The 15,287-nt window shown below is 40.6% G+C and overlaps 1 protein-coding gene across 1 annotated transcript in view; it reads right to left on the reverse strand.

Annotated features, from left to right (window-relative positions):
• Positions 1–2,691: 2,691 nt before the first annotated feature.
• The window catches only part of LOC129866999 (hepatocyte growth factor-like), a 36,874-nt gene continuing 24,278 nt past the window's right edge, over positions 2,692–15,287 (reverse strand). Inside the window, exons 11-18 of the mRNA XM_055940075.1 lie at positions 6,786–6,922; positions 6,543–6,575; positions 6,341–6,446; positions 6,099–6,173; positions 5,844–5,993; positions 5,632–5,738; positions 5,386–5,528; positions 2,692–5,263 (exon numbers count right to left, since the gene is read on the reverse strand). Of these exons, the coding sequence (XP_055796050.1) occupies positions 5,084–5,263; positions 5,386–5,528; positions 5,632–5,738; positions 5,844–5,993; positions 6,099–6,173; positions 6,341–6,446; positions 6,543–6,575; positions 6,786–6,922 (931 nt within the window). The 3' untranslated portion in view covers positions 2,692–5,083. The remainder of the gene's footprint in view (positions 5,264–5,385; positions 5,529–5,631; positions 5,739–5,843; positions 5,994–6,098; positions 6,174–6,340; positions 6,447–6,542; positions 6,576–6,785; positions 6,923–15,287) is intronic.

Raw genomic sequence — 15,287 nt, forward strand, 5'->3', positions numbered from 1 at the left:
ATTTCCACCAACTTCACACAGCCATTGAAGAGGAGTGAGACAACATTCCACAGGCCACAATCAACAGCTTGATCAATTCTATGCAAAGGAGATGTGTCACTCTACATGAGGCAAGTGGTGGTCACACCAGATACTGACTGGTTTTCTAAACACATACACTGCATCGTTGTATCTGTTCCATTATAGCAAATGTGAGAGCTCGGGCAGCGCCATTGAGGCTATCTCCATTTTGAAGTAGTACATTTTCTTCTTTTACTACTTCTGAGTTGGAAAACAAACTGAATGGGTGCATAATGCCACCTGGAGTTTCTTATTTTACTCTCAGTTGGAAAACAAACTGAACTGGTGCATAATGCCACCTGGAGTTTCTTATTTTACTCTCAGTTGGAAAACAAACTGAACTGGTGCATAATTCCACCTGGAGTTTCTTATTTTACTATGGGTTGGAAAACAAACTGAATGGGTGCATACTGCCACCTGGAGTTTCTTATTTTACTCTCAGTTGGAAAACAAACTGAACTGGTGCATAATGCCACCTGGAGTTTCTTATTTTACTATGGGTTGGAAAACAAACTGAACGGGTGCATAATGCCACCTGGAGTTTCTTATTTTACTATGGGTTGGAAAACAAACTGAACTGGTGCATAATGCCACCTGGAGTTTCTTATTTTACTATGGGTTGGAAAACAAACTGAATGGGTGCATAATGCCACCTGGAGTTTCTTATTTTACTATGGGTTGGAAAACAAACTGAATGTGTGCATACTGCCACCTGGAGTTTCTTATTTTACTACTTCATTGTGTTGGAAAACAAACTGAAAAGATGCATAGTGACACCTGGAGTGTGTTGTTTGAATGGGTATAAAGCCAAGGTTGGCTGTTTACAGACAGCTGCAGTTATGGAATATTTTCTCACGATTATAATTCATTGGCTGATCCCTCCTGGTGACCTGGATGGAATTTTATGATCCTTTCTTAACAAATAGACGGGTGGGTTGTTTAGCAACAAAACCGACCTGTGCAAGAAAACCGATGCGTGCACAACTATGTGGCAAAACAGATGGGGTTGGCTTAGATTGTTGACAACATGTAAACTATATTTTGTCTCCACATATTTATTGAAAATCGAAACACATTTTCACAATGAGCACTTGTTGTCTCTCACATACATTGTTACAGTTCTTTGTTAGCTAGCTAACAATATTTTTGCCATATTAGCATAGACTTCACATGAGTCAAAACACCACAAAACAAGACATGGTATCAATGACAATGAGTTGAAACGAGCCACCATAGATTCCTCACATGGCAGCTTGTATAATTTTTGTGACGCTGTCAACCAACCCGTCGATAGGAAGTCCCACCCAGTACTTCGAAATGGTGAAAGTCCTCAATGGCGAAGCCCATGCTAAAATATGCTTTTTGGGCATTAGAGTTCCTCATCTATATATATGGGTAAACAACAGACTGCAGCAAACTGACTGAACTCCATACGCAACCTCAGGAAGTAGAATTAGCCACTAGCATGGTGTTTTATTAAGACATTTTTTCTATGTTTTTATTTTGTTGCATTGGGGCATCAGAGGGCGAATGTTGTCAGGAATAATAGCGCCCTCTGACAGACCTTGAGGCTGGCCAACAATTTGCTCCCGGCCTCCCACCAGGCTTCTTCTACAGTAGGCTACAAATTCAACGCAAAAGCAAACATCCACAAAAAATCCTTAATTCCATATATATATATACTTTTAAATGTATTCATTTATCAGACGCTATTATCGGTGTTCAGCAAAGTCTCGGTGAAACATAAGATATTACAGTTTTTAATGTACCGTTGGTGGGATAGTCTTAATCGCAGATTGTTTAGTTTGTTTTCCAATGATAGCACATTGGCCAATAATACCGAGGGTAGAGGTGGTTTACCTACTCATCTGCAAATTTATACAAGGCACACTGCAGTCCTCACCCTTTTTCTATGTCTTTTCTTCACACTGACAGGGATTTGGGCTTTTTCTTGACAAAGCAGTAAATCCTTTGCATCGGACTCATTAAAGAAAAATCTTTGTCCAGTTCGAAGTGAGTAATTGCTATTTTGATGTCCAGAAGCTCTTTTCGGTCATAAGAGACGGTAGAAGCAACATTATGTACAAAATGAGTTACAAACAATGCGAAAAAACAAAATAGCACAGTTGGTTAGAAGTCCGTAAAATGGCAGCCCTCCCCTCCGGCGCCATTATTATTGTTATTTTATTTGACTTACAGTAGTGAGTGCATACATTTTCATACTTTTTTAAAAGACATTAGCGCCTACCTTTTTATTTTCTTGTCCCATGTATGTCAGCGTTGGAGTTTTCAATGTGCATTACAGACCTATGTGAAATGCGCGTCAAAGACACCTTCCTTCCATCCTTTGATGGATGCTTTCTGAATCGAATTGAATAGACACCTGTTAGAAGCCTTGGTCTACTGTTATAACGCCTGGTTGTGAACGCATCAAATTCTCGCTGAAACGTTGACATGGAAATTAGGCCTAATGATTGCACTCACAACCACCTAATGCAAATTAAATGAACAAACTCATTGTATGTGGGTATGGTACCATGACGTAATATACTGTAACACTAAAATATAAACACATTAAAACAGTATTCAATGATTAACTTACAGATACATTAAGATAGGAACACGGTGTACTACAGGTATATCATAGTACTGTAATATTGACATGGAGTATTCAAATGAAAAACAATATATGAACAGTAGCCTATAGTGTACATGTACATATAATGTAATATTTTACAACCTTGTATAGCAGCATGAAAACTTCACATCACACATATACACAGACACAGAATGCAACTTCACTACATTTACAAATACACACACGAAATACAATTAAAGCTATAAAGTAGGGGTTAGTTCTTTGAGGGACCACTCACATTCACAGGTGAAATAGTCAGATCAATGTGTAATAGAGATAGAGGCTAATATTCTCACAATAACACTGAACATACAGTAGCCAACAGCTCCATTTTGATAACAGTTTGCGGTGACAGAGTCTGTGAAAATTCATTTCCAGAGTAGATAGTTACTGGATGTCTGCCAGAGGCTGAGGGAGGTGAGGGAATATAACTCACTCTGATAGATTTCACAGAACCCACTCGCACACACACGCACATACAAAAACACACACACACACACACATTCTGTTTGATACACACACAATCAGTATGACTGATTATGTGTGTGTGTGTGTGTGTGTGTGTGTATCAAACAGAATACATCACTGCAGGAAGAGAGAGGGGGAGAATAGATGACAAGGAGAGTTAAAATTGATAGAAAGGAGAGGGTTAGAGGAAACTGGAAAGGCTTGTAGCTGCATACCCTTTTACCTTTACAATACATACACAGAAATAAAACATATTTACACATACATGTACTGTATATACCTTCAATGGCTTCATGTTGATCTTTCCATGTTCCTAAAAAGGCCAACGTCCCCATCCTCTCACAGGTCTATAAGACCCATATCACATTCAGCCTGTCAGATTTAAACTCAGAAAACTATTTACACTGAGACACTTATAGGTATAGTACAGTAAAATGCCCCCAGATGTACAGAGCTGGGTTGTTCCACGAAAAGAGAGCCTTTTGCTTCCCTTTGATATTAAAGTAGAAATTGTGCACCAATATTGCATTTTAAAAGTCTGTTACATTAAATGAAGTGCCCTTCAATATAGACCACATGGAGAATTCAATATGTCAATATATTCAATATATCAGATTTTTATATGAATAAAGACTTGATAAAGTCAGCATTTTTACATGTTTTTTCGTGAACCCACCATGACTTCTAGGATGATTTTAACCCACTTAACCACAACATTTCTCCATGTTTTCACCATCATTGTAAAGTCCTAGTTATTTTGTTGCTTTGTAAAGTCATTTCTGAAGATGATTATTTATTTAATGTAATTTGTGATTCATTTACCTCTGTCCCTCATTTTAAGGTCAAACCTGTTTATGTGAACTGAACTCTAATTTTAATATGGTGAAACTATTCCTACGTAAATATTTTAATCAAAAGAAACTTTGAACATCTAATAGTCAAATCATAATGTAAAAGCAGGTTAGCTGGTTATACTCTTTTTGGCAATTTTCTGGTGTTTTGTGGTGGAAAACTGAGCAGGTCGAGCATAACACGTCAACACTGTTACCCATAGATAGACAGGCTCGAAATTTTTAAACAATTTAAAACATTTTGTGAAGCTGGCATTCAATTGACACTCCCTGTTGCACACAACTAGCTTCCATCCCCATTTCACAAGGGTTGTATGGCTGATTTAAGATGAAATCATCAACCCTTTTTTTATTTAACCTCTTGAAATGGGGAATTTTTTAATTTTTTAAGTTGAACATGTGCTCTTTGTGGCAGAATGTTAAAATTTGGTCAAATTAAATGTTTTACACTTCTCAAAAGGCACCGAATTGGTGGAACGACCCAGCTATATTTTAGTTCCCTTGACAGTGCCCTACTGAAGCACACTACAGAAGTGGAGAGCTACTGCCTTTTGGTTTTCAGTACATTCAAGTAACGTCCGGAATCAAGTGTATTCCCACTTTTACCATCTTATCTACAGCGTCTTTCTGACTCCAAACCTTACCAGCTTCAGGACATGGTCGTTGGCCAACCACATATCCACACCTCTGTTGTCCTTAGTAGCATGTTTGTAACAATACATATTTACATTATCTAAAGATCAATCCAGCAGTTTTATCAACACAATTATGTTCCACTCCACAGACATATAGAAGCCCATGATGAGTCTTTTAGCAGTCCAGCATCAAGTCTGGAGTTGCGTCTGATATTTACAATACGGCTGCATTTTCCCCCCTTTCAAATGCACGAGGACTCAGCTGTTCCTTACTGGACTTACACAACAATGTGTCTATATGAAGGTGGTTCTAGTTGGTCAGATCAGGTTACGGGTCAGGATAGTGTCTGAGGATCTTATGGATCCACCGGTTGTAGGATTACTCAAGGTTGGGTCTAGTCTCTAGTTGATGATGGGATAAAGGTTAGTCTCTAGTTGATCTGAGGTTCAGGGTAGTGTCTGAACACCTTGTGGATCCACTGTGTATAGAAGGGGATGTTGATGAAGATGCCAGGGCGGTTGGCACGGGCACAGCCTCTGCCATGGACACTGACCCCGACTATGACCCTGCTCTCTCCTTCCTGGCACACCAAGGGGCCGCCATAGTCCCTCTGACGGAGAGAGACATAAAACATACATTAGTAAGGACATACAGTACTCTCCTGGTGAGGGTAAACTCTTTTCAAGTGTTTAAGTGCAGAACATTTCATTAGCAGTTCACCAGCCTCCTTACCTCACAGACCCCCTCGTCCCTCCTCCCCCCAGCGCAGATCTTGGTGTCTGTGATGTGGAGGTTCCCTCTGTGTTGTTCTCTACACCTCTCATTACTGACCATGGGTAGATGGACCACCTTCAGTACACCCTCATGACCCGTCCCTGAGAGAGAGAAGGGGGAGATTTTGATCAGTAGAGCTAATGAATAACCAGTTCCTTATCTAGATGATAAAATCCTGATGGGTATTATGGTATGTGTGTGTACCTTTGGTTTCGCCCCATCCATACATGCTACACATCGTACCCTCAGCAATAGAGCACCCAGCCACCGGCAGCTGAATGGTGTGAACGCTATCTGCAGGGAGGGCAGGCCTTATAGAGACAAAGACATAATCATATCAACAAAAAGTTATTTCAGGAGTAGAACACTATGTAAAACGACCAGCTGTGTTTGTATATTTCTGTTTATGCACTCACTTGGCCAGCCGTATGAGGGCCAGGTTGGAGCCCTCAGGACCACAGACCACATGGGAGATGGAGACTTCCTGTTTGAAGGTGCCGTTAGGAGCCGAGCCACGGAGGTCTGACACACCCAACCAAACACGGTACTCACTCAGGTCTGGAACACTGGGTGGAGACAGGTAGATGTAAGTATAGTAAAGAAATAGGTACAGAGAAAGAAAGGAAAAGAGCTAGAAATAAATATTGAGAGGGAGAGAGAGGTCCAGTTACCATGAGGAGAAACACTGTCTGTCAGTGAGAACCCATTCCTCCCGTATAAGAGAACCTCCACACCAGTGACTGGACCTGGTGAAGGAGCACAACACACATGATATCACACATTGGCGATGAACCTTCGCTAACTCCAACACTGGGACAGATGGTCTATACATCTGCCACAAGAGCAGTTTACACCTATAGAATACAGAGATGCAAAGCCAATTGTGTGTCTATGTGTGTTTGTGTGTGTGTACCCTTTCTGTATGCTGACCATCCAGCTTCCATCTGTAATGGCAATTGGAGCTCCTCCTACTATCCTGGTCCTCTTATGGATGAAACACAATACCTTGGACACCTCCACTGACAAGTTGAGAAAGAGGAAGCTATGTTGAAAAAACATGGTTTACCCGAAGAGGTACAAGATGAAAGCCAGAAGGCGTGAGTTGAAGGACTGACCTTTCTGTGGAATGGTGTTCTCTGATGGTTCACCTGTATGACAGAGGATGAAACACAAGATGGAGGTCTCAGTGACGATGCCACTACAGCAGGTGTGTGTGTGTGTGTGTGTGTGTGTGTGTGTGTGTGTGTGTGTGTGTGTGTGTGTGTGTGTGTGTGTGTGTGTGTGTGTGTGTGTGTGTGTGTGTGTGTGTGTGTGTGTGTGTGTGTGTGTGTGTGTGTGTGTGTGTGTGTGTGACTCACATAGTTTGATGCTGCAGTAGTCCCAGGGTATAGCGGTGCTGTTAGTGTAACACCAGGGGCCATATGTGTCTCTGTCTGGGTTCCTACAGAAACTCCCCTCCTGTCTGACAGTCAGCACCGCCGCATCTCTGTCACCACTAAACACACGCAAAGAAGAAGCGTAGAGTTTATATAACAGTGTAAGAGATACAGTCAGCCTAGCATATTGAGCCTACCACAGGTGTGTACGGTTTCTCGCTCTCTTTTTCTCTCTCTCTCTCCCTCACATACACCCACACATCTCCACTGACAGAGAAATGATCGTAATGTTTGGAACGTGGCCAACAGAATTCTTTCCCAGACATTCCTGGATGATAAGAAGAGGGGAATTCAGAGGAGGACCCATCACTGACGCACAGCGAGTGTGTGTGTGAGTTTGAGTGTGAGAGAGGGATGATCCCTCTGAGTCTCTTTAACATAAACAATAAACCGCTGATCCCTGACTAGGGTTGAATACCAGGAAACGGGTTATCGAGATTTCCTGCCCAAACCCACTTCCTTTTCACGGGATAAATAACTGCGAGAAACCGGTATATTATAATAAATTATTTCTATGAACAGCATGATGTGAAATAGAACTGTTAATTACATGCAATGTCTAAATCTGTCTTCTCTATGGCCTTCTATCTGCATGCTCAATCCCCGAGTGGCACAGAGCTAGAGGCATCACTACAGACCCAAGTTCGATCCAAGGCTGTACCACAACCGGCCGTGATCGGGAGTCCCATAGGGTGGTGCAAAATTGGCCCAGGTTTGCCTGGGGAGGCTTTACAAGTAGGCCGTCAGTGTAAATGAAAATGTGTTCTCATTAACTGACTTGCCTAGTTAAATAAAGGTTAATAAATGTAAAAATCAACGTGCAGGGTGGGGACGGACAGCTCATCTCAGTAGGAGCGCAGTTTACAATGCATGTATCATCTCATCATGGTAAGTTTTCTTCTGTGACAGGTAGGCCTACATTTTCTGCAGCATCAGCCACGTCACTCTTGATACAAGTTAGTATTCGACATCCATCCATGTCTGAGAACGTCGGGAGATGATGTGGAAACCAGCCACTAGATGCAACAGTAGGTTTCAGTTGTAGACGGGGATAGGTTTCAGTTGTAGACGGGGATAGGTTTCAGTTGTAGACGGGGATAGGTTTCAGTTGTAGACGGGGATAGGTTTCGGTTGTGGAAAGGGATGGTGGATCTACCTCTGATTCCAAAAGTTGGAAGTTCGAATCCAGTGAAAGAAAGCCTATCACAAACCTTACCCCCATTCAGAGTTAATGCCTAAGCTTAAGATTTCAGAGATAATGAATAAACTTAACCCAAACCTTAAAAATGTTGAGTTAATGCCTAAACTTAACCTTAAACAGTTTGAAATTTGACATTTGCAACAACCTCGAAATTTGACATTTGAGAAACATGGATGAACGTCTAATTCTGAAGTGTGACTTTGAGCGCTAGTTTGCAGCATAGATTATGCTACTGTAATAAGGACGGAATGCGCATCTAATTTACACATCTCTATCTGGCTTTCGGGGGTCACCTTAAATTTTTAATTGTAAAGATGTTTTTTGTTGTTGTTAAAACAGCCTATCACTCAAATATCATTGCTTTAAATCAGTGCATAAGCAAGCACACTATTGCAATCTTTCTCGCAATCAATTCCTTTAAATTTCCTCCAAAACAGACAATACTGTTCAATTCATATATATATGTTTTGTTTTTTTTTTATGTACCAGTCAAAAGTTTGGACACACCTACTCATTCCAGGGTTTTTCTTTATTTTTGCTATTTTCTACATTGTTGAATAATAATGAAGATATCAAAACTATGAAACAACACATATGGAATCATGTAGTAACCAAAACAGTGTTAAACAAATAAAACTATATTAGCCAGCCTTTGCCTTGATGACAGCTTGGTACACTCTTGGCATTCTCTCAACCAGCTTCATGAGGTAGTCACCTGGAATGGATTTAAATTACAGGTGTGCCTGGTTAAAAGATAATTTGTGGAATTTATTTCCGTCTTTATGCATTTCAGCCAATCCGTTATGTTGTGACAAGGTATGGGTGGTATACAGAAGATAGCACTATTTGGTAAAATACCAAGTCCAAATTATGGCAAGAACAGCTCCAATAAGCAAAGAGAAATGACTGTCTATCATTACTTGAAGACAGTCAATACATAAAAAGTTTCTTCAAGTGCACTCGCAAAAACCATCAAGCGCCATTATAAAACTCGCTTAAGGACCGGCACAGGAAAGGAAGGCCCAGAGTTACATCAGCTACAGAGAATAAGTTCAATAGAGGTAACTCCACCTCAGTTTGCAGCCCAAATAAATGCTTCAGAGTTCAAATAACAGACACATCTCAACATCAACTGTTCAGAGGAGACTGCGTGAATCAGGCCTTCATGGTGGAATTGCTGCAAAGAAACCACTACTAAAGGACACCAATAAAAATAAGAGACTTGCTTGGTCCAAGAAACACGAGCAATGGACATTAGACTGATGGAAATCTGTCCTTTGGTCTGATGAGTCCAAATTTGAGATTTTTGGTTCCAACCACCGTTTCTTTGTGAGACGCAGAGTAGGTGAACGGAGGATCTTTGAATGTGTGGTACCCACCGTGAAGCATGGAGGAGGTGGTGTGTTGGTGCTTTGCTGGTGACACTGTCAGTGATTTATTTAGAATTCAATGCACACTTAACCAGCATGGCTAACACAGCATTCTGCAGTGATACGCCATCCCATCTGGATTGCGCTTATTGGGACTATTATTTGTTTTTTCAACAGGACAACCTCCAGGCTGTGTAAGGGCTATTTGACCAAGAAGGAGAGTGATGGAGGGTTTTTGACTGGTACTCTATATATACACACACTGAGTGTACAACACATTAGGATCACCTGCTCTTTCCATGCCATAGACTGACCATGTGAATCCAGGTGAAAGCTATGATCCCTTATTGATGTCACTTGTTAAATCCACTTCAATCAGTGTAGATGAAGGGGAGGAGACAGGGGTTCCCCCCCACACATTCCACTGAAAAGGCAGTGCGCGAAATTCAAAAAATATTTTTTGAAATATTTAACTTTCACACATTAACAAGTCCAATACAGCAAATGAAAGATAAACATCTTGTGAATCCAGCCAACATGTCCGATTTTTTAAATGTTTTACAGCGAAAACACCACATATATTTATGTTAGCTCACCACCAAATACAAAAATGCACAGACATTTCTTTCACAGCACAGGTAGCTTGCACAAAACCCCCAAATAGAGATAGAATTAGTCACTAACCAAGAAACAACTTCATCAGATGACAGTCTTATAACATGTTATGCAATAAATCTATGTTTTGTTCGAAAAATGTGCATATTTCAGGTATAAATCATAGTTTTACATTGCAGCTACAATCACAAATATCACCAAAGCAGCTAGAACAATTACAGAGACCAACGTGAAATACCTAAATACTCATCATAAAACATTTATGAAAAATACATGGTGTACAGCAAATGAAAGATAAACATCTTGTGAATCTAGCCAATATTTCAGATTTCTTAAGTGTTTTACAGCGAAAACACAATATAGCATTATATTAGCTTACCACAATAGCCAAAAACACAACCCATTTATCAGCAGCAAAAGTTAGCGATCACAAAAAAACAGCAAAAGATATATAATTTTTCACTAACCTTGACAAACTTCATCAGATGACAGTCCTATAACATCAGGTTATACAATACACTTATGTTCTGTTCGAAAATGTGCATATTTAGAGCTGAAATCCGTGGTTATACATTGTGAAAACGTAGCAACTTTTTCCCAGAATCTCCGGATATATTTCTGACACTCACCTAATCTGACCAAATAACTCATCATAAACTTTACTAAAAAATACATGTTGTACAGCAAATGAAAGATACACTAGTTCTTAATACAATCGCCATGTTAGAATTCTAAAAATAACTTTAGTACGACATACAGCTTACTTTATAGCGAGACAGCGCCTGCAATGAGGGCGGAAAATAGTACTAAACATTTTCCACAGAAATACGAAATAACATCATAAATGGTTCCTACTTTTGCTGAGCTTCCATCCGAATCTTGTACAAGGGGTCCTTTGTCCAGAACAATCGTTGTTTGGTATTAGAATGTCCTTTTCTCCTGTCGAATTAGCAACCAAAGCTAGCCAAGTGGCACAAAGCTGTCCATCTTCACCAAACGCAGAGAACGGAAAAAGCCAAAACTCCCGAAAAACTTTCAATAATCTGATAAAACTATATTGAAAAAACATACTTTACGATGATATTATCACATGTATCAAATAAAATCAAAGCCGGAGATATTAGCCGTCTATAACGAAAGCTTTTCAGAAGGCAATCCAGGGTTCCTTCCCGCGCCTTGCTGAACAAAGGAAATAGTGGTCACGTCATTCCAAGAGCTCTTGTTCGACTTCAGATCAAGCTAGACACCCCATTCCACCTCTCACTTCCTCTTGACATCTAGTGGAAGGCGTATGAAGTGCATGTATATCCATAGATGTTAAGCAAATGAATAGGAAGGCCCTGGAACAGAGCCTCGATTTCCGATTTTTCAGTTTCAGGAAATTTGCTGCAAAATGAGTTCTGTTTTACTCACAGATATAATTCAAAAGGTTTTAGAAACTTGAGAGTGTTTCCTATCCAATAGTAATAATAATATGCATATTGTACAATCTAGAATAGAGTACGAGGCCGTTTAAATTGGGCACGATTTTTTCCCAAAGTGAAAACAGCGCCCCCCTATCCCAAAGAAGTTTAAATAAGGATTTTTAAGCCTTGAGGCAATCGACACATGGATTGTGTATGTGTGCCATTCAGAGGCTGAATGGCCAAGACAAAGTATTTAAGTGCCTTTGAACGGGGTATGGTAGTAGGTGCCAGGCGCACCGGTTTGAGTGTGTCAAGAACTGCTAGGATGCTGGGTTTTTCATGCATGTTTTTCATTTCCTGTGCGTATCAAGAATGGTCCACCGGCCAACTTAACACAACTGTGGTAGGCATTGGGATCAATATGGGCCAGCATCCCTGTGGAACGCCTTCGACACCTTGTAGAGTCCATAAGGAATTTAGGCTGTTTTGAGTGCATAAGGGGGGGAAACTCAAGATTAGGAAGGTGTTCCTAATGTTTTGTTCACTAAGTGCATATATATATATATATACAGTTGAAGTCGGAAGTTTACATACACCTTAGCCAAATACCTCTCAGTTTTTCACAATTCCTGACATTTAATCCCAGTAAAAATTCCCTGTTTTAGGTCTGTTAGGATCAGCACTTTATTTTAAGAATGTGAAATGTCAGAATAATAGTAGAGAGAATGATTTATTTCACCTTTTATTTCCTTCATCACATTCCCAGTGGGTCAGAAGTTGACATACACTCAATTAGTATTTGTTAGCATTGCCTTTAAATTGTTTAACTTGGGTCAAACATTTCGGAAAGCCTTCCACAAGCTTCCCACAATAAGTTGGGTGAATTTTGGCCCATTCCTCCTGACAGAGCTGGTATAACTGAGTCAGGTTTGTAGGCCTCCTTGCTCGCACACACTTTTTCAGTTCTGCCCACAATGTTCTATAGGATGAGGTCAGGGCTTTGTGATGGCCACTCCAATACCTTGACTTTGTTGTCCTTCAGCCATTTTGCCAAAACTTTGATAGTATCCTTGGGTTCATTGTCCATTTGGAAGACCAAGCTTTAACTTCCTGACTGATGTCTTGAGATGTTGCTTCAGTATATCCACATCATTTACCTCCCTCATAATGCCAACAATTTTGTGAAGTGCACCAGTCCCTCCTATAGCAATGCACCATCCTCCAAACATAACAATGGCCATTATTGTCACGTTCTGACCTTAGTTCTTTTTTATGTCTCAATTTTGGTTTGGTCAGGGCGTAAGTTAGGGTGGGCATTCTATGTTTTGTTCTAGGTTTTGTATTTCTGTGTTTGGCCTGGTATGGTTCCCAATCAGAGGCAGCTGTCAATCGTTGTCTCTGATTGAGAACCATACTTAGGTAGCCTGTTTTCCCACTTTGAGTTGTGGGTGATTATTTTCTGTTTAGTGTTTGTCGTCACCTTTCAGAACTGTTCGTTTTTATTTTGTTAGAGTGTTCATATTTATTAAAGAAACGTATTTATGAATACCACGCTGCACCTTGGTCCTCTTCTCCTTCTCCCGACGAAAATTCGTTACAATTATGGCCAAACAGTTCTATTTTTGTTTCATCAGACCAGAGGACATTTCTCCAAGACGTATGATCTTTGTCCCCATGTGCAGTTGCAAACCGTGTCTGGCTTTTTTGGGGCTGTTTTGTAGCAGTGGCTTCTTCCTTGCTATGCCGATATAGGTCTCGTTTTACTGTGGATATAGATACTTTGTACCTGTTTCCTCCAGCATCTAAACAAGGTCCTTTGCTGTTGTTCTGGGATTGATTTGCACTTTTTGCACTAAAGTACGTTCATCTCTAGGAGACAGAACGCGTCTCCTTCCTGAGCGGAATGACAGCTGCGTGGTCCCATGGTGTTTATACTTGCGTGCTATTGTTTATACAGATGAACGTGGTACCTTCAGGCATTTGGAAATTGCTCCCAAGGATGAACCAGACTTGTGAAGGTTTACAATTTTTATTCTGAGGTCTTGGCTGATTTCTTTTGATAATCCCAGGATGTCAAGCAAAAAGGCACTGAGTTTGAAGGTAGGCCTTGAAATAAATCCACAAGTACACCTCCAATTGACTCAAATGATGTCAATTAGCCTATCAGGAGCTTATAAAGCCATGACATTTTCTGGAATTTTCCAAGCTGTTTAAAGGCACCGTCAGTTTAGCGTATGTAATCTACTGACCCACTGGAATTGTGATACAGTGAAAGTGAAGTGAAATAAGTGAAATAATCTGTCTGTAAACAATTGTTGGAAAACGTACTTGTGTAATGCACAAAGCAGATGCCCTAACCACCTTGTCAAAACTGTAGTTTGTTAACAAGAAATTTGTGGAGTGGTTGAAAAACGAGTTTTAATGACTCCAACCTAAGTGTATGTAAACTTCCAACTTAAACTGTATATAGATCCACACACACTACATGACCAAAAGTATGTAGACACCTGCTTTTCAAACATCTCATTCCAAAATCATGGTCATTAATATTGAGTTGGTCCTCCCTTTGCTGCTATAACAGCCTCCATTCTTCAGAGAAGGATTTCCAATAGATGTTGGACCATTGTTGCGGGGACTTGCTTCAATTCAGCCAGAAGAGCATTAGGGAGGTCGGGCACTGATGTTTGGTGATTAAGCTGGCTTGCAGTTGGTGTTCCAATTCATCCCAAATGTGTTCTATGGGTTTGAGGTCAGGGCTCTGTGCAGGCCAGTCAAGTTCTTTCACACCGATCTTCACAAACCATTTCTGTATGGACCTCTCTTTTTGCACGGGGGCATTGTCATGCTGGAATAGGAAAGGGCCTTCCCCAAACTGTTGCCACAAAGTTGGAAGCACAGAATCGTATAGAATGTCATTGTATGCTATAACGCTAATATTTCCCTTCACTGGAACTAAGGGGCTTTGCCCGAACCATGAAAAACAGCCCCAGACCAATATTCCTTCTCCACCAAACTTTACAGTTGGCACAATTAATTGGGGCGGGTAGAGTTCTCCTGGCATCAGCCAAACCAAAATTAATCCATAGGGCTGCCAGATGGTGAAGCGTGATTCATCACTCCAGAGAATGCATTTCCACTGATCCAGAGTCCAAACGCAACAAGCTTACACCACTCCATCCGACTCTTGGCATTGCACATGGTGATTATAAGTTTATGTGTGGCTGCTCAGCCATGGAACCCCATTTGATGAAGCTCCAGACGAAAAGTTATTGTGCTGACATTACTTCCAGAGGCAGTTTGAAACTCGGTAGTGAGTGTTGCAACTGAGGAGAGATGATTTTTACGCGCTACATGCCTCCGTACTCAGCGGTCCCATTCTGTGAGCTTGTGTGGCCTACCATTTTGCGGATGAGCTGTTGTTGCTCCTAGATGTTTCCTCTTCACAACAACAGCACTTACAGTTTACCAGGGCAGCTCTAGCAGGGCAGAAATATCACAAACCGACATGTTGAACACATATCCTGCACCAGCATCGCATGTTCTCTCCGAGTTTCATTGAAAGAGGTTCGTAATTCCAGTCCTATAATACAGTATAATAGAATACAATCCACACTCAAAATTATTAGCCTAGTGGAGCTTAACACATTTATAAACCAAAGAGAGCATAGCTACATTTATGGCCTTTTATGTTTTTCTGGCATGCTTAATGTGCGGTAGCATAAACAGTATATTATACAGTGCATTCGGAAAGTATTCAGACCCCTTGACCTTTTCCACATTTTGTTATGTTACAGCCTTATTCTAAAATGCATTAAATCAAATCCAATCCTCA

The sequence above is a fragment of the Salvelinus fontinalis genome, chromosome 12 (assembly GCF_029448725.1).
Source record: "Salvelinus fontinalis isolate EN_2023a chromosome 12, ASM2944872v1, whole genome shotgun sequence".
Lineage (NCBI taxonomy): Eukaryota > Metazoa > Chordata > Actinopteri > Salmoniformes > Salmonidae > Salvelinus > Salvelinus fontinalis.